We start from the raw sequence: 23875 nt of genomic DNA, 5'->3' as shown, positions 1-23875 counted from the left end.
AGCTACATTCAGATGCTTAGTTTAGAGTGAAGCCATTAAGCAAACAGCACTGAAAGGCTTATTTGCCAGGGATTAGGAATGGCCTCCATTTACTGCAGTTTTCTGTAAAATCTGCCTCTGCTACATTGTTTGCTATTGGGAAAAGGAATGAAACAACACAGCAAAATGTCAAAGCTGTCAAGGAACACAAAGTCAATTTATTGTTACTGAAATAATGGAAACTGCTACATAGAAGATCAATGAGAATGGGAGATCCTGTACTGAGAATGAATGCAGAGAGAGATTGCTGTTATTATTAGAGTAGGTTCTAGGCAAAATCACATAGCTGTGAGACTAATTTAGCATGCATAACAGGAAACCAAATGCTTTTGAATTTGGTAGTCTCTATTCCTCAACAAAAAGTTTTATGTCTTTTTATTCATAAACTAAACTCTCAGCCTAAAAAAAACCACCCCACAAACCTTACACTGTAGATTGATAAATGTCAAGGACACTACAGAAACACTAATCACTCAGATTAACTCTGGAAAGAGCAAACAGGAATCACCATAATTTAAACAGAGTCTAGACAAACAAAACTAAATCTTCAGTGATGGTTTTCTTTTTTGGAAGGAAAAACCACAAAATTAAAGAGATCAGATGAAGAACTGAAAAAATCAAAGATGGAAGGTGTGAAATTTCCTTAATTAAAGTTGCATGAGTGTCTGGAAATCACCTGCTGGAAGAGGTGAATTATATACTGGGAATAATGAATACACAGAAACTCACACACAAGGAAACAGCAAAGAATATAATATATATTGGAAGCAGAAAGCATAAAGAATACAATATACATTGGAAGTAGAAAGCATAAAGAATACAATATATGTTGGAAGTAGAAAGCATAAAGATTAAACAAAACTTGTCAAAAACTCAAACTGAGCTGGACCTTACACAAGTTTCAAACACATGGAGGAAAGAAGAGTGACAGACTACAAATGAGAAACAGGACCAAGTTACAAATACTGCAGCTTTCACCAAAACCCTTTGTCTTCTTAACACTGGAAAAACAGTGCTAAAACTTCCAGGGTCAGGGTTTTGCTAGACAGTTGTGTATCAGTGTGATTTTGTAATAGGCTGCATATTTCATTTGCTGCTATTTAAAATTAGCATAATGGTCCCTTAAGCATAAAAAATACAATGTTAGAAGGATAAAATAAGATTGGTTTCCATAATGAGCCAAAGAGTGGGCTCTGATTAAAAAGTATAAAAAGTTTCTGGGTCACAACCCAGATGGAAGACAATAGGCATCACAGGAAACTAGCAGCTTCAGCAGAGAAATTGAAACTACTCTTAGGAGAAAAAGAGCAGAGAATCTGGGCTCAGAGATAATGAAGAAGAAAATAGGATCAAAGAAGATGCAAATTCACTAAATTTCACAAAGGAAGTGAGAAACTAAAAACCCACCTGCAAGATCATGGTGGGTAGGTGATGCTTGTCTAGTCATTTTTCTTCCACTTTGTCTGACTTCATTCTAAGCTTTTGTTATGAAGATGCTAAATGTTCTAGTTTCTATACTATTCTACCAAAACTTGGGATGTTACTTATTTTGAAGACTTCTGTCTTTGGTTAAACAAAACCATGCATAACATAGCCAGATAGCTTCCTGCAATTTAGGTCAGATCAAGAGACTACCAACTGTGAGGGTATTTATGCATCCCTGTGTTAAGATTCCAAAAGAAAACCCTAGATTTCAACATTCATTTCACTCAATGATTAGGAAAGTTATATAACCTCATATGACTATTGTCATACAAAATATGAAAAGAGGACTTTCTTCTGGCTGTCCTAGTAATTCTTTATAAAGAGGTTGTTAGTTCCTTGCAGAAGGAATGCTTCTTTACCAGCTAGTCAGACAGGGCTCTCACTTCTGGAAATACCTTTAGCACACTGAGTAGTCAGGCCTACAAATTATCAATGACACCTAACAGAAGTATAAGAGAAAATACTGTGTATGATTCTTTGTGAGCACGACACAAATTAGCCACAGGCGTCCCTCTGAGGTGGCAGTGCAGTTGAGGGGATATAGTGGGTAGAGCCCATCTGGAATATAAGATCCCTCCACTCTCTTGTTCCCACCCCCCATCAGGATGATAGAGAGAAGGGAAAAAGTGAGGAAACTGGTGAGATGTCATTAAGACAGTTTAGCAAATGAAGAAAAAAAACGGTGCAAAAGCAATCACCACCAGCAGGCAGGGGCCCAGCCATTCCCTGAGCAACAGCTACTTTGGAAAAACCTCTTCCCATTTTATCACTGAGTGTGATGATACATGGTATGGGATATCCTTTTGGTCACCCAGGATCAGCTCTCTCAGCTGTGTCTCTTCCTAGGCTCTTGACCACACCCTGCCTATTTACTGAGGGGTAAGAGCAAGGAACAGAAGGAATCGATGCTGTGTAAACAGTGTTCAGCAACAGCCAAATCTTCCCTATATTGGCAACACTGCTTGGGTCACCAGTATGTAACACAGCACCTACAAGCTGCTGTGAAGAAAATTAGCTGCATCCCAGTCAGATCCAGTTGGGAGAATTAATACATATTGACACATTGCATTTATCACATAAAGTTTCACAGATAAATTATAATGGAGTTAATGCAATGCTTACTGTGAGTCATTGCATAAAAATACAATTGCCACTAAAGAGGTTAGAGAGATGCAAAGTCATACAAATGCTAGCAAAAATGGTGAGAGAGGTAAGAAATAAAAATCCAAGATACTGTATCAGAATACTGTAAAAAAAAAAACCTGCTGTGAGAGCAAAGATTTTTTTTAATTGTTAACAATTCAGGAGGCACTACATGGTTATGGAAAATTAAATAAACTACCTTAGTGTACCTCATAGCAACATGGATGTTTTTGGTAACTGAGTTTGTATTTATCAGAAATGGCAACAATTTGCTTCACTTCCCATCCAAAGCACAGAAGTTTAATTGGTAAAAGTAATTTTCAATGGGATTTAGCAGCAAATTGTCTTTTTTTTTTCTGAAGAGAAACTCATGGATTTGCATTTTAATGGGATGAAGTTATACACCCAAAGCTTCATGTTTGTGGCATAAACCTCTCTACTGCTCAAAGAAGTTTGAGAAAATCACACATACATAAAATAGGAACAGATGAATATTCAGATCAGTTTTTATCTATTAAAATGTGATAAGAATTTTGCATAGCATGCTTTTTTTCTCATATAGATTGAGTATTGTGGTTAGATTGCAACAGATGATGCCTCAAAATTTACCATTATCGAAAAACCAAGTTAACAGATGAGTAAATTGATAGTTAAGGACGATCAGCTCTTGATTTTAGCTGTCTGTTGTGGAGAATGCATAAAGAAACTCAAGGCAATATTTGTGCAGTCTTGTCAATTGCATAAAGAACCAGCCTTCAAGAAATGAACCTACAGTTACAAATACAGAATTAAAAGAGTGGGTGACAAATCTAGGCAACTGTTGGTTGAAACTGTTGATTATTGTGATTACTTTGTGTAATCACTGCATTAGTTGCCTGACTAATACGTATATGCTGGCAAATATATCTCTGACTTGTCAAATGTCTGGTTTCTCCTGAAGCTGAAAGGGTCCTGCCTAAACTACATGGAATTAATTGCTCTTGCACACACCCTTTAGGTTTACACCAGCAGGTTGTATCACCTCAAGAAATACAAAGGATGATTAGAGGCCATGACCTGCTGTCTGCTGGTACACGGTCAACACAGCTACCTTTTCCAAGAGGTAAATTCTAGCTCTTTGTTCTTCTTCATTAGCTATAGGGAGTGTAGCAGCCAATATTCATGACCCTTAGATATAATTCTACCTTGAAAAAGAGACTGAAAGGAAGGGGTAAACAAGACCGATAAGCCACACAAAATTTATGTGTGAAACCCTTTTTTAAGGAAAGTGTCTGTATACATTTTCAGTACCAGCAGATAGTCTGCCATCAAGCTTGTTACATAAGATCCCAGAGTACACTTATTCAATGGATGATTACAGCCTTTCTGCCCAGGTGTTGGGACTCTGCTTGGAAACAGTGCAATATTGAAGTCAGTGTCTGGAAGGAGCTCAAAGTGTTCAGATGACAGATGTCTGGGATCAAGCACTGAAGAGCATTGCTGCATTAAGTCACTTCACTGTAGTTTAAGCTTTAAGCTTTGCTGGAATGGACTGATACCAAACACATCCTCTAAGGGCTCATGAAAGTTGTTTGCTACCTGTTCAAGCCTTACTTCTTATTTACATCAACCAGGCCTTCTGAAACTTTTAAAAAGGATCTCAAAGAGTCACACAGAGAAATTAATGAAATGCCAACCTCACAGATCATGCCATCTGTTGAGATCCATTTCTTCCAGAAAAACAGCAATTATTTCTTTTTGTTGTTTGCATAACATGAGGTCATAAACCTATACCCACAACTCTCAAAGGTATATTCATTTTGAATTGCATCAACTTTTAAGACATCAATGTAAAGGCATAGCTCCATCAAACACTACAGATCCTGTGTAGCAGCCTGCTTGAACATGCTGTCCACCCCATAATGCTGCCTGCTGCCAATTTCAAGGTAACAATCATCTTTTTAAAAAGAGCTTCCAGACTGGATATGAATGATAGGCAAGCAAAGGTGAAGTACCTGACATGCTTCCTGAGAAGATCTTGCACATACACACTACCACATTTCCAGGAAAATCAGGAAATTTGGGAACATGAGAAGCTATTGGATAAAAAAGGCTGAACATGATCAGCAGAAAAAGTCATCCCAAATGTCTGTAACTGCCCCGGATTTTGCACACTGAATAGGAAGAAGAGACAAATGGTTAATGTAACTAAGGGAACCACAGCTGTCAAAGAGAGAAAGCATCAAAAAGACACTGAGAGTTTTATCTCAGGACAACTGCCATATCAGTGCACACATCAAGATAAGGTATCAAGGAGATGTCTTGCCAACAAAAATGGGCTGTAGCTATCGCCAGGAACCTGTGGTAATGTGCAGGAACTGTGGAAAAATGAAGTGGCAACATCAACCAAAAACTGAAGACCTTAACATCTGATCAACCTGGCAGCTATGGGAAAATTAAAGTCCTCAAAGATTAAAGACAAAAACTGATCCTGCATGCTTGCCAATATCATTCAAAGACAAATGATCACCTGGATTTGAACATTCAAATTCATAAAAGCAATTTGCATGCAAATTCAAAACAATGCTATCCCTTTTTAAAATGTTCTTCAAAATAAGGAAATAATCTCCACAGAAACAGAATAATAGCTTTGTATATCATCAAATCATATTTTTGCATATCACTGAAACAGCATCTTTTTTCTGATAAAGTTAGGGTACTTTTGCATAGGGCCCCTGTGAGAGTTGATGAGCAGAAGTGGGATAATATGACAGGAAGGCTTTAAAAACCCAAAAGAACTGTTACAGTTCTTTCAGTCTTTTCCTATATGAGAGATGTTCCAAAACCTTGATAATATTTCTCTCTACATGAGATGCTGCAGTAAGTCCAGTTGTTTCTTTTACTGGACAGGTACAGAATGGGTCCCATTAATTCATATACAAGCTCACCAGTACTGAATAGAGAGGATGAATCCCCACTCATGCACTGTGAGGATGCTTAACTGGCTCACAGACAGCTTGCTGCCCACCAGAAATCCAAGATTCTCCTTTGCCAAGCTGTGCTCCAGTCAGCTGACACCACAATGTGCTTACACATGGGATTATAATTCCTCAGTTGCAGGATTTTGCAATACCCATTTTTGAAGTTCAAGAGATTTCTGTCAGCCCATTTCTCCAGTCTGTTGAGGTTCTTCTGGATGGCAGCACAGCTCTCTGGAGAATTAGCCACCTTCCAGTTTTGAATCAACTTTAGAATCTTGCTGAGGATGCATTCTGTTCTGTCATCCAGGTCACTAATGAAGATGTTGAACAGTATTTAACCCACCAGTAAATACTGGGGCACCTCACTAGTTACTGACCTCCAACCAGACTTTGCATCACTGATCACAGCACTCCAGGCCAGTTCATTCAGACTTTTTTAAAGCCACCTCACTGAGGACTTCCATATACACCTGTTCTTTGTCAGTTTTTCCCATGATGATGTCATAGGAGACAGTGTCAAAAATTTTACTGAAGTTGTAGACAGCATCACTGTTCTCCCTTGTCTACCAAGCTAGTTACCTAACACTAGACACCGTGGGGCTGGTCAAGTACAATTTCCTCTTTTAAATCCATGTCAATAACTTCTAGTTACTTTCTTGACCTCCATGTGTTTGGAAATTGTTCCCAGGAGGATTTGCTGCATCACCTTCCCAGTGACTGAGGTGAGGTTGTCTAACCTATAGTTTTGCAGATCTTCCTTCTTGCCCTTCTCAAATATGATGATATTTGTTCTTTTCCAGCTTTCAGGAACCTCTCCTAAGGTTTTGCCATGACCATTCAAAGATAATTAGCAGTGACCTCACAATGGCATCAGACAGTTTTCTCAGCACTCCTGGGTGCAACCCATGAAACCTCAGAGGCTTACATATGACCAGTGTGTTTAAGGGATCCATAACCAATCCTTCCCACAGAATTACAGAATTAACTAGGTTGGAACAGACTTTTGACATCAAGTCCAACCTATGACCTAACATCACCTTATGAATTAAACCATGGCATTAAGTGCCACATCCAGTCTGTTTTTAAACACCTCCAGGGATGATGACTCTGGCAGTGTTAAGTATTCCTTGCTCCAGAGTTTCCCTCTGGTCTTAGGGACCTTCCACTCCTGAAGGCTGGTTTTATGGTGTCCTAGTTTTGGCCAGGACAGGGTTGATTTTTGCAATAGCTGTGGGGGGCATGGCCAGGACCCTAATGTTATTCCTTACCCACTCACATCATTACCAGGGGAGAGGAAAAGCAGCTCTCTCTCATTTCCCAGGAGAAGGTTCCTTCAAGTTAAAAAAGCTCGTGGGGCAGAATGCTCTGGTATTTGTTTATTGTTGAGCATTTCATCTCAGTGCAGTACATTTTAAGTGGTTGCAGACATTCTTGTGTTTTAAATTTTGACTGAGAGGAAGAGCTTGAACAGACTCCCTAAAGGTACTGGAATAGAAAAAACTTCTGGTATCACAAGGAATACATGACATGCACTTTTTATCAAACAGATTTTTTTTACAGTATATCTATTTATCTGAACATGCCCACCAGTTGTCTTTAGAAATTGAATTATATCATACTATTTTCCTTTAATTTATCTTCTGTTTCCCAAATTCTTATTTCCCTCTATAGCAAATACTAGTAAAAAAAAAAAAGAAATATTTCTTCCATACTAAACAGAAATCTGAATTCAAATCTCTTTTTAAATTCTCCAAATACAGAGTTTGTTTACATCCCTCTACCCCATATGTTTTCTAGAAATTATCTCAAGAGAACAAGACCGAGAAATTTTCAGTGATGCCTTGGTATCAGTCTTTTAATTTGCTGAGGTTGCTGCATGGTTAGCTTCAAGCATTTAGTACACACAAGTCTGAGTTCAGGCACTGAAATTATGAAATAATTAAAATGCTTTTGAGAAAAATACTCCCATAAAGCCAAATTCTGAGGGGATTTCTGTGAGAGTGGCACAACCATCATCATTAAAGATGATGATGCAAAAGATTTGCAAAGATTTTTTTTTTTTTCCTTCAGACTAAGAATCTTTGGGAGTTTGATTTTCCCATGCACACAGAGCTTTGGTTATTTCTAGCTGCATAAAAGACCTTCTAGAGGACACAGTTAAAGCCATGCGTATCAAAATCTCATGCAAACAAGAAACAGAAATAAACTATTTGGCTCAGCATAGTGATTCTGCTGAGAGTTTTGGAGCACAAACTCATTGCTCTTAATGTTCTGATCCAGTGTGGCTGCTCTCAGCCAAAGCCCATTGCAGAGATGGCCCTGGGCCATGAACTTCTTAAAGTTCAGTGGCTTCTTTTCTGCAAAAATTTAGTGTAGCTATAATATCACCAGTTTGAGTGATTTGCAGGTCTGTAATAAGTATAATGATCTTGGCATTTTAGCATTATCTAATGAGAGTGAATTACATTTTTAATCTTGGTTATAGTAGTCAGTTTATATTGTGGACTGCTGATATATTATATATGTGGAATGCAAATGCCTTTTTTTTAATGTAGAGATGTTGATATTAATAGGATTTTTGCACTTTTTTGAAGCACAGCCTTGTCAAAGTGATTCAATATTTATAACCTTAAGTGTCCCCTTTAATTTGATGCAGAAGATAATCAGTGAGAAAAAAACCCTTGATTTCTCATCCGCAATAGTTTCTGGTCTGTGGACTTAACACAGTGAGAGATATTTCTTGCTTTCTCATTTGAATTTGTTTTGTTATGGTGTTAGGAGACTTTATTGAAAAGTTTACTACACATTTTTTTAATATAATATCAGTATTGGTATTATATAATAATATAACATTAAATGCATGCATATGTAAATACATGTGTGTATAGTGCATAAGTGAAATTCTAACTTTGCTAAACCAACTCTGGTGAAATTTAAAATAGAAGCAGTAAAAATATCACGGCATACAGCTGGAGAAATATACATTTTTACAATCAATAAGTCTGATATTATAAACTTCAAAAATACTCATCTTAATATCTTCCTAATAAAATATGAAATGAAACCTATAACTAATAAAATCACCCAAATTAACATAACTTTTCAATATAGAGTTATCAAGAAGCATTCAGGAAATAGTATTGAAAATCTTTATACTTACTTTTATGTCTTCCATTCTATATTTTTAATATTATAAATTTGGAATATATTAGACATACTAGAAACATTTATTGTACATTTAGATTAATAGTCTAGGTTTAGATTTTATAATAACTAGCAAAATTCAAGATTTCTGTGATCTGTAAAGCTGTTCTTGTTTAAGAATCACACAGTTCTAAAAATGATCTTCAGCAAGCATTCAAACTTTTTTCAAGTAGATAAATCAGTAATGAATTATCCAAAACACTTACATGAACACACCCAGATATAAGAAAAAGTATTAACAAATCCATAAAATGACTATTAGCATACTGAATAACCTAATTAGAAAAAAAAACTATTAAAATATGTCACTCTTCACTACAATGCTCCCTGTGCATGCCTCTTTCCTATAAGTTAATATCTCAAATGCTGCAGTGTCCAAAATCATCGTCTGCAGCCTTTTCAACACAGATGGACTTGAAAAGAATAACACAAGCCAGCAATCCCCTACTACAAGAATGTTTTAGCTTTCCCTTGATGGTGTCACTTCTCTGTATTGTTTAGGCTTGAAGACCTAACAAGAACACCTTTCTAGAGGGTAAAGGCTACTGGCACACTAGTAACAAAGAATCCTACAGGGCAGCATTGGATACTTTCAGCAAAATATCTGAAGTCTTAAATCTATCTAGTTTTCAATTGATGGATTAGGCAAGACTGTCTATTACCATGATATAGAAGACATAATTACACTACATTGAAGTTAGAATAAAGCTGATTTGCTAGTGTAATTCCATGACATTTTTCTCTTTACCTGCAAAAACCTTTTTTAAAACAAAAAAATCATATTCAACATATACATGACAGAACTAAATACATTACAGAAATTGTAATATGAACATTTGTATAAAAACATCTCTTCTCTGCCAAACCACTGAATCATTATATATTTTCAGAAGAAAAGTAACTGCCTATGGAAAAATACCTGGGTTCTAAAAAGGGGAAAAAGCAGTAAAACAGCAAGAATATGATAAGAATCTTGATGGTAGAAATATAAATAGTGGGAAGTTATGATGCAAGAGTAAAAATCTAGAAAGTGTAGGCCGCGCCAGAAAAAGGCAAGATAATAAAAGTAGTCAAACAAATATATACAAACTTGCACAAATCATTTTGCACTAAAATTTCATGCAAAATGAGAAATATTATATTAGAGCTATATTATATATCACCAAGGTGATGATAGTGTTTGTTAAATACTATAACAGGTTAGAAGGGGTAGGGCAGAAAAGACAGTAATAACAGAGTTTAATTACTCCAAGCAGCCTGGTAAGAAATCATGACAAAATATGCTGAAGGGACTACATTTTTATGTGTTGTAAATAATGGCTTCTTGGAGCCATTAGAGAAACTATGAGAGATAAAACTCTAGGCAAATAATATGTTTCAATATTTCAAAATATAATAACTAAAAAAACCCCAAAACATTAAAAAACCCTGACTATAATATACTCAACCTCTGTGTTCTCCTGGGAGGAAATCACACTGAAAAGCCACCAGAATGTTTAGCTGCATTAGGAAAAGGTTATTAAGGACATAAAAAATTAGAAAGCTCAACGGGTAAACTGCTTGCATGTTACAGAAGAACACTACTATTGAGTTCAGTAACTGCATATGATCAAGTAGAAAAAAAATCAAGCATGACTTACAAAAAAATAAAGCAAAAAAGAGAGATTGATTGTCAAAGTGACAGAATAAAGAAGACTATTAGTAAACACTTTTCCAGCCAAAATATAGGTAAAGGTTTAAAAGGGTAATATCTGGTAAATTAAATCTACTATTATGCCTATTTTAAAATGTTCTGGGTTATATTTTAATTTTGGCTGAAAAAAGTATTTAAGCCATAAAATCATAAAAAATCCTTGGCTGGAAGGGATCTCACAAGATATCTGGTTCAACCTTTCATGTAAAAGGGAGTTTAGATAAGATTATCTAACACCCTCTCCAATCACATATTGAAAACCTCCAGGGACAGAGACTATCATCTTCTTGGGGAAGTTGTTCTATGTTCATCAAAACTTTATAATATGTGAAAGCTAGGAAGCCTGGAATTGTGCAAAAATGTTATATAACTTTTTAATTAAATTATGTTTGGTAACAATATATAGAAAAGTGGCAAATATGACACTGGCATTTCAAAAGGGACTATGAAAGGCCAAAATGATTGAGGCAAACTAAAACCCAGCAAATCTATATTCAGAAGAAAATTCCTGAGTGTTGTATTGAAGAATGCAAGTAGCAAAAACATGGGAAAAAATATCACATAAAGAATCTAAAATTTTGTTTAAGAAAATTATGCTTCCCCAATTATTCATATCCCTTGAGTACATCACTGGTCTTATATAAGAGGGTCACCCAAAAACTGCGCCAACTTAATTTCCAAAGACATTTTGACATTGTTCCCAAACAAAAGTTCTTCAAGAAAATTAGTAATTGTGGGACATACAGGAATGGGGGTTTCTTAGGTGGGTGGTCAACAGACTGAATAAAAGAAAAGACAAAAAATTACCAATACAAGTTGAGTTTTTACACTGGTTACATGCAACAAATATTGCCCACTGAGTCTTATGCTGTTAAACACATTCACAAATTATCTAACAATGTAAGAAGTACTGATGCAAAAACACATGCTGATCAAAACAAACTATTCAGAACAGGCAAAACATCTCTCCAGTCAAGAGACAGGACATGATGTGACAAATATTTATTTAGTATATAAAAGTGCATAAATATTTACAATATCTTGAGTAACAGTAAGTGGTGCTCTTAATTAAGATAAGCATTCAGGTGATGCAAAGACAGAGTCAAAGCATATCTATCCTCAGTAGGACATTAGAAAGTAAATACATGTCAGGATCTAAGGCTGTCATGCCAAGATTCAAAAAGAAGTCAGATTCTCCTCAGGATGCAAAATGCATTTCAAATCAACAAACACCCTGAAAGAGCCTTTCTGAATATTGTAAATCACAAAAAAGTCTGACAACAGAGCAGACTTAGAAGATGTATAATGTGTGTAGGGAAAGTCAAGTTAAAAGGGAGAGGCATAAATATAAGGACAAAAAAATTTCATCCCATTTTTTGAAAAATAAAGATTCTGGAATTCATGCAAATAGGAACAACTCACAGTTTCAGAAATGTAGCACTAAAAGCACAATGAGATTCTGGATAAAAGAGTCAACAATGTTAATTTTCATTTTCTGTACCACAGCAGAACCTTAAACTCTATTCAATAGCTACTACAAACTAAACACCTATATTTCACTATATCTAGAGGGAAGACTAATGCTTGGCAAGTGGCTTCCACTTAGTCTATCATGAGCTAGATCTTAAACTGATGGATCAGCTGATTCTTTAAATTATATAAAATATGAAATATTCTTTGGATAATTCCTAGGCAGATTCATGATCTAATGAATAAAAACCCAAAAACCTATAACCACTCTGCCTAAAAAAATATTTAAAAAACATATTATTTTTAATAGTTAAATATGGAAATTTCAGATATGCTGTGGAACAACAGGAAATGTATGGACATTCAAGAACTGCCCCTCTCAGGTTTCAAACTCCCCATTCTTGCTTACACCACTATAGCAAACAGTTTCAGCCATGGAACAGTCTAGCATGCCTTGCAATCCTGTGACAGATTGGATGTTCTTTCCTTTGTTGGCTTCCCCAGAATCTTCTCAGGCTGAACACTGCAGCCCAGGGAGTATTAATTGGGTCAGGACTACTGTAATTTGCTCACATCCAATGATTGCTGTAGCAGGATGCTAAATAATCATGTACATATTATGTTATTATAAATTATAGTATGAAAGCTGCTGTCAGAGCCCAAGATTTATCAGATAAGGTGAATGCCAGATAATCAAATCTAAAGCACTGTGCACAGATTGTACTAAATTCTCCCACTGCTTTGCAATGCTCTGGCACGGGAAATGGATCATAAACTGTTTCTAACTAGACAGTTACAGAGGGGTTGCTGTTGTGTTAGTCTATGGAAGCACAGCAGCTGTAACATAGAGCAAATTGCTTTTGGATCATTCTAAATTAAGGGTCTGATTCTGTATTTTGTAACACCTGTTTCATATTGTCCATTTCTTCATCAATGCCACTGAATTCTGTGGGTGAATTATTAAAAGAGAAAGAAAGTTATTTTGCATGTTTTAGCAGTTGGTTATTGAAATGTTTGAAACATTTTTATCTACATATGTATATACCTGAGAATATCTTAAAACTGGGCAGTACATATGATTGTGATATCACATTATCTCTTTTTCACAGAAAAACAATATGATAAAATAAAAACAAGATAATGTTCTTACATATGCATAGTGTATTTTCCACATTTGTATTTGAAGTATAAGCCTGCTAGACTACTGTGTCTAAGTCTTTACATATGTAATGATTTCCACCTCACCTTCAACGTTAACACACTATGATCTATGATCCTGAGCATATCACTCAATTATCTGTTGCCATTTCTCCATTGGTAACATATTGATGCACACATATGTATTTGCACACCTTCCCCTTAATCATTTATTTTTATTTAGAAGATTGCTCTCCTGGTACAGAAGCTTCCTTTCCTTCTAAAACTTCCCTGTTTTAATACTTGAAAGGTTTAATTATAGAGAATGGCTTGAGTTGAAAAGGAATATGAAGATATAATGACATTTCACATTCTCAATACTAAAATACTATTAAGTCTAGAAATATAAATTACTGGAACAATTATAGCAGCAGAAATAACAGTATTACTGCAATCAATTGCTACTGCTGTAGATATTTGAAAACAATATTTAATTTCCCTTTGAGTGTACCAGTCTTCTCTGCAGAGAAAAAGCTATTGTAAACAATTAACAATACTAAAACTAGCATGAAAATAATTATTCTGAAACATGTCTTGAGATTTCAGAAACAATACCTCTTCTCAATTTCTGATCAGAAAGGGTTTTTTTCTGTGTGCAATTTGGTTTCTCTTCCTTTCTTTTTATTTTTATGTCTTAAAAAAACAGTGATCATAAATAGGTTTAAAACCCCAATATTTTAAAAAGATGATGCTATTAAACTGTTCAAATTATTTTGCCATTTACCTGTGGCAAGTCTGAGCTACTCCCATCATATTCTTTATCAAAGAAATAGGATAGAATACAAAAATAAGTAATAATCTAAGCTGGCACAGAACTGAAGAGGATTTTATTCACTGTAGTGAGGCAACAGGACAAGATATCTGCCAGTCAGCTATTTAGAGTTTAGCTTTCATTCTGACTGCTTAGCAATGGCTTCCTAGACTGTCAGATGACTCCACTAAACTATGCAAAGGACAGTTTACAGAGTCATAAAACCAATTTCTTGCTGTGCATGAGACAGATTGCAGTACTTGAACTTGGATGAATTTATTTAAGGTGTTTCCATGCATGTATCTGTTACCTTGATTTCTACCCACACCTTCAGATCCTCCAGAATTCATACTGAGCCAAATACTTTTTCCATCTTTGGCCTGTGGATAGCTAAGAGAATTGTAGATGTGTAGGAGGAAGAGGTGGCAGAGACAAACTGTTATGGTCTGACTATTACCCCCATTTCCCATCCTCCTGTGCCACTTAGAGGTAGGAGACAGTGTTGGGAGTGAAGCTGTCTGGGACATGAAGTAAGGATTATCTACTGCCCTCCCCTTGCCCACAGAACCAAGGAATATAAGCAATACTGGTCAGGCAGAGTCTCCCTTTGGTAAATCCATGGTTGTTCCGAAGGATGTGCTTGTCCTTCATTTGTTTCTATATTGGTACCAGGAATATAGTTGTGCCATTGACCTGAAAGGCTCATGGTTACCCATCTTCCTTTTTTAAGATGAATATAACATCTTATTTGTCTTTTTCTACTGTCATCAGGGGCTTCCTCAGATTGCTCTAAGCTTTCAGAGGGAATGGAAAGTGGCCTAGTGATAACATCAGGCAGGGGTACATGCTTATAAATGTCTCTCTGAATTCGTGGTACTTTATGTCTGGTTTACTTAAGTAGTCCATAACTTTATCTTGCTCTAGTGTTTCTCACCATCAATCACAGGCACTAGGACTGAGATCTGGGAGGTCTGAGATTTTCTGAATACTGAAGAAATCTATTGAGTATTATGACATTGCTTTCCCAGATATCACGGATATTCTTTTAAATGCATCACTGCTTGAGGGTAAGGCTCTGATGTCCTGAAGAGACTGTGGCAGAAATGAGAGAAATCAGTAGAATTGTTGTACCTTGCCTTACAGAGTGCTAAGTGCACTCTGACTCTAAGGAATACCAAATAATAAGCATACAGAAAACAAGAAGAAATATGTGGGAAGAATGCATGGACATTTCAGAGCTGATTAGGAAAATGTATAGGAAATCATCAGAGGAGACAATATTTTACCCTGAGGGCTTTTAGGTCATCTCAAACTTCAATCAAAATGAAAGGTAGAGGAATCTATCCTAGAAATGAATCATTTAACATGAGCCAATTCCAATAATATGCGACTCCCATGTCAACAGTTTCTGGTACTGACAGCCAAAAGTTCCTATTAGTCAGAAACTGAAGAAGTCTGGGGTCTGAAGTCACTGTTCTCTGAAACTTCCACAATATTGGCAGGTAGGAGAGCCAGAGCGAACAGCAGAGTGAACTAGTCCTACGAGAGAAGGAGCTAAAACAAGATAATGTATTATTAGGTGAATACTGCAGATATCACAAGGGTCATTATCAAACCTGACTCCAAGAGTGATCAGAGCACTTATCAGAAAAAGCTGAGTCTCAGCTAGAGCAGAATCTCCCTTGAAGCAAACTGCAGGATGAAGGTCAGAAACAGCCCTACACTGTTTCAGGGATGAGGAACATTTTACAATAGAAGCCTGACTGCCTGGGTCTAAAGTGATGGAAAAGAAACTATCTGGAGTGGTTTCCTACTGCTGGGGTTGAAAAGCCCACATAAAGAGTACTTGGACAGGCAGTTCTCCATCCCCTGACAAAAGAGAAAAAACCTAGCCTTTATAGACTATATTTGTCTTGGACCCTACAGACTTTGACAGGGAAGCCAAGGAAAATTGAACTTCCCTGAAGCTAGAAAAACATAAAAAATAAGAAAAATTCGATACTAAGATCAAAGTAAATACAAAAATCACAAATATGCAAAGAAAATTAAGTGAAATAAAGGCTGAGGTAACCTCAAACAGAAAGAAAGCTGCAAGAAAGCTCAGTGGAAAACTAGAGAGGCAACTGAGAGTGGAGGATATATTTTTGCCTTTTTGGGGAAGTTATAGGAACATATGCTTTCAAGTACTAAAAGAGGTTAAGTATCACCAGCTTGAGCACTTTTACATGTCCCACATCTATTACCTAATTTAGATAACAATCATGAACCACAACATCTCACCTATTAATCCTGCACTAAGAATAGAATTGAACTGCAACATTCTCAAAGAAGGAAAGCCCATGTTGATATGACAATCCAACATATGCAGGCAAAATTTTTAGCCATTTAAGCCATTGTGTTTAATTTCTATTTGAACTTCCTTAATGTAAATTTATTTTTCTGGACTTTATCTGGCCTTTAGCTAGTAAAGAGCTATTTTTCATCTCAAAATTCATTCTCATATACACATTATTACTATATCCCTCAAAAAAATTGCTTGTTTATCTGCTCCAAAATATACTACATGAATTGAACTTTTCTAATCCTTTGTTATAAATTCTTTGAGGTATCCTCCAAAAATTTCTTAGAAGAAACGTCATTTAAACATTGAAAATATAATTTTTATATATCTCATTGGTATGGATACATTTTTGTAATAAATAAAATTCTATATACAACTGAGGATAAAATATTCCAGATGAAGGTATAGTTTGTGAATAAACATTTGAATTAAGGGAAAAGTTGTATAACTATGAATACTACTTGATGTGTTCTTTTAATGTCAGTATGAGCTACTTAGAAGTACACTTTTTGTGAAATACTTTACAACCTAAAAAGCACTTTTTCACAAGAACTTTTAAGTTGGATTTCAACAGTCTTGTCACATCATTGATTACTGTACAATTTATTATAAGGTGAAAGCAATCTAGAAATGCTAGACTACAGTAGTAGTATCAAAAACATGCTGGTGCTTGAAATGACTCTATTTGCCTCATGATAAAATGACCTTCAATTACTGAAGAATGGAACAGAAATAAAAAGGTTAAATCAATTGCACAGGGTGATGCTTACCCTCAATATGGCTTAAAAAATGAAAACTGGAGTACATATGTCCAATTTTTGCAGTGCACGGGAGAAACAAAACCCCTTCAGTCTAACTTTGCTCCAGTTATGGGGTGACATCAATCCAAAGATGCCTATTTGGATAAATGAGACTTGCAGTGCACCATCTCACTGCTAACATTTTAATTTATTTCACAACATGGAAAACACAAGCACTCAAAGATACTCTTTATTATGTAAGGATGAACAGTTTTACATTCTGGAAGCATATTTGAGAATGAGACAAGAGAGTTAAATAGTCCAGGTAGCAGCACGAGTTGGCATTGGATAAGCAAAGTCAGAGACCAACTTGGAGCTATGTAAATACTGAGGTCACTGGCACCTTATGTCAAAAATTTAATTAAAAAATTTGTACATAACTCTAACATAGCCCCTTAGATGCTGAGGTGCACTCCATACTTAGACACCTGACAAGATGTAAAAGGCTGAACCAGCTGCACTGGGAGCTGTGCTGCACAGGGGCCACGATGCTGGAAGCTGGCCTAAGTGTGCCCTGGGTCTGTGGTGCCAGTCTCAAATGAGTTAGAGGGCCTGGGGCTTTGATCTCTGTTAGCACAAGTTAGAAGAGTTTGAGTGTCATAAACTGGAATAGAAATTGCTAACTACACTAATCCTGCTGTGAAAAAAAAAAAAATGGAAATCACTTAAGTGAAGTGTACTGTTATTGTGACTACTCTACCCCAAAATCCTCCATAAGAACAACTTAGTAATGATCTGCTTGTCTCCAACTCTGCATGACTCTGTGGGTATTCTTCTTCCCTACCTCTGTACAAGCCCCACTGCACATTACTGCTTATCCCTGCATACATGGTTACCTGAGCTGCATGCAGACCCCCACAAATTCAAGCTCCTGTGCTATCTCTCATTCCTTAAAGCAGTTTCTTTCATGGGTTAGCTTTCTCTTGCCTGGTCCATTTCTTCTCTGTTTTGGAAACCATCACATGGTTATACTTTTCACATCCTCATAGAACTAGTACCTGATGTAACAGGTACCTCCTCTAAATTTGATCATATGTGTTCCTTCATTCTGCCTACTCAAGACAAACATTCACCAAAGTCCCAAACATGGGCAATACTCTACAAGGGACCAAATTCATTCCTTATATGTATGTGACTCTCAAAAAGTTGTAATTTTTATTTTTTGCATGGTTTAAATCTCTTCAGTTGTATCATATTCAACATAATAATTCAAATTTTAAATAAAAATAAATAAAAATAAATACCTGTTTTGCTGCATAAGGATGAGGCAAACCACCAACAAATATGGATCCTGTTTCAAGCCAATAAGAACTGGACCAGAAATTTCTAGTTACACTTGTATTTGAAGATAACTTCAGGATTGACATTTCTGCTTCACATGGTACCATGCCTTGCCTACACAAATTCAGAAATAGGCACATTTTACCACCATATATTGTTTACATTACTATCTGACAAATTAATTAAGCTGTTACTAAGCCAACAAGGAAAGAAAACCAAATAAATAGATGTTTTGTATTATAGAACTATAAATGTAAAAGAAGCTGTTTAACAAGCTCTAAGTTGCCTTGTCTTTGGGGTTTGAAATTCTATTAAAATGAAGCCATATTGTAAATCTGGGCAGTTTAATTGCTAAAAAAAGCCAAAGCACATAAATGACTGAATAAAAAGAGTCAGAAAAATTTGAATAATAACAAGAAGGCTTCATAATTTGCAAAAAATACATCAATTGAACTGAAATATTTTAAATATCCCTCTTTCTCATCACACACACACAAATCACAAAAGCAATTTCAAACAAGCTGCATTTTAGAAAGTGCAGAGGTACTATAATAATCTGTATTACTTATCTTCAAAAGCATCATTCCTAAAGCTGAAGTCAGTAATATTAGGCCCTGACATTAATATATACATTCCCATTTCCCTCCCTCACTCACATACCCTCATAAAAATGCTGCCATTAACAACATGCATAAATTGGCAACAACAAACAGAAGGTACCAAGCAAACAATTTGGTTTCTTTCAATTCTTTTAAATGATGTAAAGGTTATTTGCATTCCAATAACCAGCTGGCAGCAATCATTTTATCTTCATGTAAGAAAGCACAGTAAGAAAATATCAGAACTAAACCAGTCTCTCATGGGGGAATTTCTTTTAGCCTATCCTTCTCTCTCTACGTGAAACAAATCAGAGTTCTATCAGCTATATATTTAAAGCTATCCAAGTGCTTTGTAATATGGGTGCCACAAAAAATCTATGTGAAAATAGCAAATACAAAAACCCCCTAAAAAAACCAAACCAAAATCCACCAAAATCACAAACCAACAACTCACAGCTCTATAAAAGCAATTTGGGTAGGATGCAGTAGGTATTGTATTAATTCAGTTTATGTCTGACAATGCAAAACAAAATTTGAAATTTCTTACAAAAAAGAGCAATAAAAGCTTTCTTAATTATATTCTGTCATATGGTAATATATGGATTCTCACATATAATTTCATGAAGTCTTCTATGTGTCTTTAACAGACATATTGGGGAGCTAACATTAGTGACATTTGCAAACAGTTCTCTATGTTTTCCATGTAGTTCTGTTCTGAGATACTTTCAGAACAATATGCAAACATGGTGATACATATTTACAGAAAGGCCTATAATTATTTGTGTATGTAACATGGCCTGTCCATCCTATGGCAAATAACTTCAGGTGAAGAATAAAAAATTTTGGTTCATTGCTAAAATCAAGAACGAAAAAGATAAATAAATTGGGGTTTTGATTCTGTGGACTGAAAAGTAGTGTCTTAATGGATTGTTTCAGGGGATTTTTTGTTCTCCCCTCAAATTTTTTTGAACTTGATAATAGCTAACATGAATGCAAAAAAGGAGCCAAATGTATCTAGAATCAAGGAAAGAAATGTTTTTCCTACCATGTTTTTTGGATATTATACAGTGGCTGTATGTCTAAGAACACAAACAAGGTTCTGTAACACACCATTTTCATTAATGACTTACAAAGGGAGTTTGCTGATAATGTGTGTAACTGCCACAATCATTCTCTGTAGCTCTATTTGCAATGGTCAAGAAATTTTTACTGCTGTTTGAACCCAGCATGTATGTCATTCTACAGAAACAAGTGGCAGTGAGACTTCAAACAAAAAAAAATATGATTTTGCAAATATCTAAAATTACTTCTCTTCCTGATAAAATGATATTGTAATTATGAATAAAAACATAATAAAAAGATAGCAATATTTCAGAAATATTTAAAGTCAGACTTGTTTTAATGCAGCGCAATTCTTAAGATGGAATGGAAGAGGGTCAGGGAGGAACTGCCAGGCTTTTCTTTTTAACTATTTGACAGATGTGCTAAGTGAAGTACAGCTGCTCAAACAACTTCTGTTTTTCTCTTAATTACTATTTCTTCTACATGTTTTCAGATGTTTACACTGTAACTAGTTATATGACCATGTATGTACTTCTATCACACAAACACTATATTGATGTTGTTATTTCCACATTAGCTTTAGACATATTTTTTAGCTTGTCCTTAATAGCTTATATGATTGATATGTGAAAGTATTTTGTGTGCATATATTAAAAGAATATTTTGAAAATAATTCTCAGCATTTGGTTTCAGAAAACAAGTTAATGCAATTCAAAGCATGAGCTGCCTTTGCCCTAAGCTTGTTAGAATGTCAGCCATGCACCTCTGATTGTGTTTGATTGAATCTAGCAGGGTCTGGCCAAATTAGAATAATGACTTTAAACCATTGTTTAGCATTTGCTAATGATACAATCACTGGGTCACATATGCACTCTATGAAATTTCCATCAGGCTTTTAAAATACTTTTTCGACAATCAGCACATTGGGTGCTTTAAAGGTCAAGTAAGACGACAGGGCTTTTCACATAATTATAAATGTGGAAATGCATACAGCAACTCTCAAGCACTTTTGCTGGGTAAGCTACCAGTAATTGTGCCTCAGTCCAAGCCAGCAGTAATAGTTCACAGTTTCCTCATTTTTAATCACACAAATGTAGTGATTAAATACTGGCCTATTAATTATAACCTGAAGATGAATTCTGTCTAAACAGTACGAAACCCATTGCTCAATGCCTCACAGGTTGGAACGAGGGAAAGGTCAGACAATAATTTGATAACTATTGATATAACAGTCCCTAAACATGGCAATGTCTGTATGAAATCCAAGTCCTTTTACATAATATCTTTACCTTCTGACATTTTTTAGTGATGATTAAAAGACATTTTTAGGATTATCATAAAATGGTAAAAAAGTAACAAAACAAAGGGTAGAAGCGGAGGAGGGAAAGGGGGATGTTCAGAAAAAGTACTTTGTCAGTCATGCTGTGCAGCCTTGCTAGGAATAAAAACTCTTTTACCTGTTTTTTCTGATGGAAAAAGGAAATCACTTGTTCTAGAAACAAGATTGAAACTTTCACTTGTGTCAAGAAATTTCACTTGAATGTGGCCATGCTAAACAACAATAAATAATTCACTAATAACATTGAATTGTTTAGGTTGTAATATTAGCATTCACTTTTTTTATACAAAAGCAACAAGATATTTAAAACATCTATACCGAACATGAATCGTGAACCACCAGAATAATTTTATTATAATATATCATGAAACAATCCCTAATTCCCCAATTGTATTGAAGACAATTTTTTAAATTAAAGCTGAGAACATATTTCACTTTAATTGTATTTAGTTATTATTTATAGATTTATTAGCTTAAAAAAAGACAATTTGTTTTTCACTCAGTAGTGGAGGTTTACATTTTCTGGTTTTGTACACAAACTGTTCCTTGCAGTAGAATATTTATTTTTGTAAAATTTTGATAAAACAATAAACCTACTGTCACTACAATCAAGAGAAACTTTTTCTTAAGGCACATTTAAAAGGCTGGATCAATTTTTACTAGCACTGGTTTTGAAATCTTTACAGCTTTTCAAAGGTGTTTGAGACAACTTTAGGAATTGATCATCTGGACCCCTCTACTCAGAAAATTTTGCAGGTTTCAGTGTTGGAGGTTTACAAAATCTGACTGAATAAAGCAGTGAGCAACCTGTTCTGACCTTGGCTGGCACTGCTTTGAGCAGGAGGTTGGGCTAAAGATTTCCTGAAGCCCTTTTTGGCCCAAAATACCCTACAATTCTACAATCCTAAGACATCTTCCTTCAGCAAAGAAAACCCCAGAAATTCCATACTAATAACAGTTACAGAATAGGGCAGAATCTCTTAACCTGCAGTAGATTTATCTAGATAGAATATGTACCATTTCACTCACCGTCATTACATTTTCACTCTGCAGTAAAATGCATAATTTAACAATGCTCTCATCTGTTGTGCTGACTTTGCCCTACTGAGACACCAGGTAACACACATTTCCAAATTGTAAATAAACCCCTTAGTCAACATCTATTTATTCTCATTTCTCTGATAGCATATTTCCTGAGCCTGAAGCTGATTTCTTGGTCTGGTCTTACATTTAACTGTCATTTAACTAAACAAATAAGAACAATGAAACTAATGATGCAAATTTCTCTAAAAATACAAGAAAGGAAGGAAATGAACTTTGTTTCTCAGAAAAAAATAAATATAGTAACCCCTTTTCTTTTCACAGAAATTACATTTATACTACTATGCTAAAGTCCAGAACTTGAGTTCAAATCCTGACATGGAATCATCCATATTTTTACAAAGTCATCACTGTTTCTGTTACAGTTACTATGGAAGTTACACATTGTGTGATTTCAATTCTGAAACTTACAAAATTCATTGGTTAGTGCAATTCAGGAATCATTTCAAACTCTCCTTACCAAACTTTTTTACCATAAATTTTTTTATAGACATGATCTCAGACTTGCCAGTTGGTCTCAGTCCGGAGACCAGCCTTCAGATTTTAGTGTAATTTACTACTTTAGCTATAGCTAAAGAAAAAACAACTATCTATGCCTCTGGCCCTTTCTGTCTTTGCAGTTTCCTGCTTCTGGTTTCTTGCTGCTCACATCATACCAACCATAGATACTAATTACAGAAATTAAACTTAGAAAACTGTATGCACTTATTTAAAGTTGAGGCAGATATATCACTTAGGGAAAACTTTGGCTCAATTGAGAGTACTGTATTTAAGTATTCAGAGAGCAGGAAGTTTAGAGTTGGATTTAGACTTGGAACACTGTAATTGTAAGTGAATCTTACAGACTGTTTATAATAAAAAAATGGTTACATTGTGGGAATTAATATTTACGTCAGCTCTGCTGGCCAATGTTATTTCTGATCTCTATACCCTATGTGTGCTCTCCTTAATACAGGTTCTATGCTTATGACATGTGGCCAAAGCAGCCACAGAACACTGAACCCACTTTTGGTATCCATAAGTACCCTCTGATGTTCCATAGAAAATAATACAGAACAAAGCCTGATGTATTGCTATTGGCCTGTTATTAGAGTCCTATTTTACTGGTTTCATGTTTCTGCCCCTCCAATAAGATGCTTCAGAAGATAATGCAGAAAATTTTAATTCTTATAAGTGACACTAATGATCTCTTTTGACATCCAAAGCAAAATAAAGTAGCTATGACAGAAACATTTCTAGCATTTTTTAAAATTAAACAACCTGAAGAAGAAAATTTCACAATACACGACAGATTTGTCATTTGCATGATTCTAAATTTTAATGAATTTCTGCTTTAAGGTAGAGTTCTGAGAATATGTAGAATGTGATTTATACACAAGATGTAGCATGACTAAGTAAGCTTTTATTTTA

At 35.4% G+C, this 23875-nt stretch overlaps 1 protein-coding gene across 1 annotated transcript in view; it reads right to left on the bottom strand.

Moving 5' to 3' along the window:
• Positions 1–23875, bottom strand: part of EYS (eyes shut homolog) — a 723503-nt gene that overhangs the window by 224578 nt on the left and 475050 nt on the right. Inside the window, 1 exon segment of the mRNA XM_066547467.1 lies at positions 18328–18478. Coding sequence (XP_066403564.1) covers positions 18328–18478 — 151 coding nt within the window.

Source organism: Molothrus aeneus, chromosome 3 (assembly GCF_037042795.1).
Source record: "Molothrus aeneus isolate 106 chromosome 3, BPBGC_Maene_1.0, whole genome shotgun sequence".
In the NCBI taxonomy this organism is placed as follows: Eukaryota; Metazoa; Chordata; class Aves; order Passeriformes; family Icteridae; genus Molothrus; species Molothrus aeneus.
The sequence above is the reverse complement of the archived record's forward strand: the minus strand, read 5'-3'. Positions and strand labels throughout refer to the sequence as shown.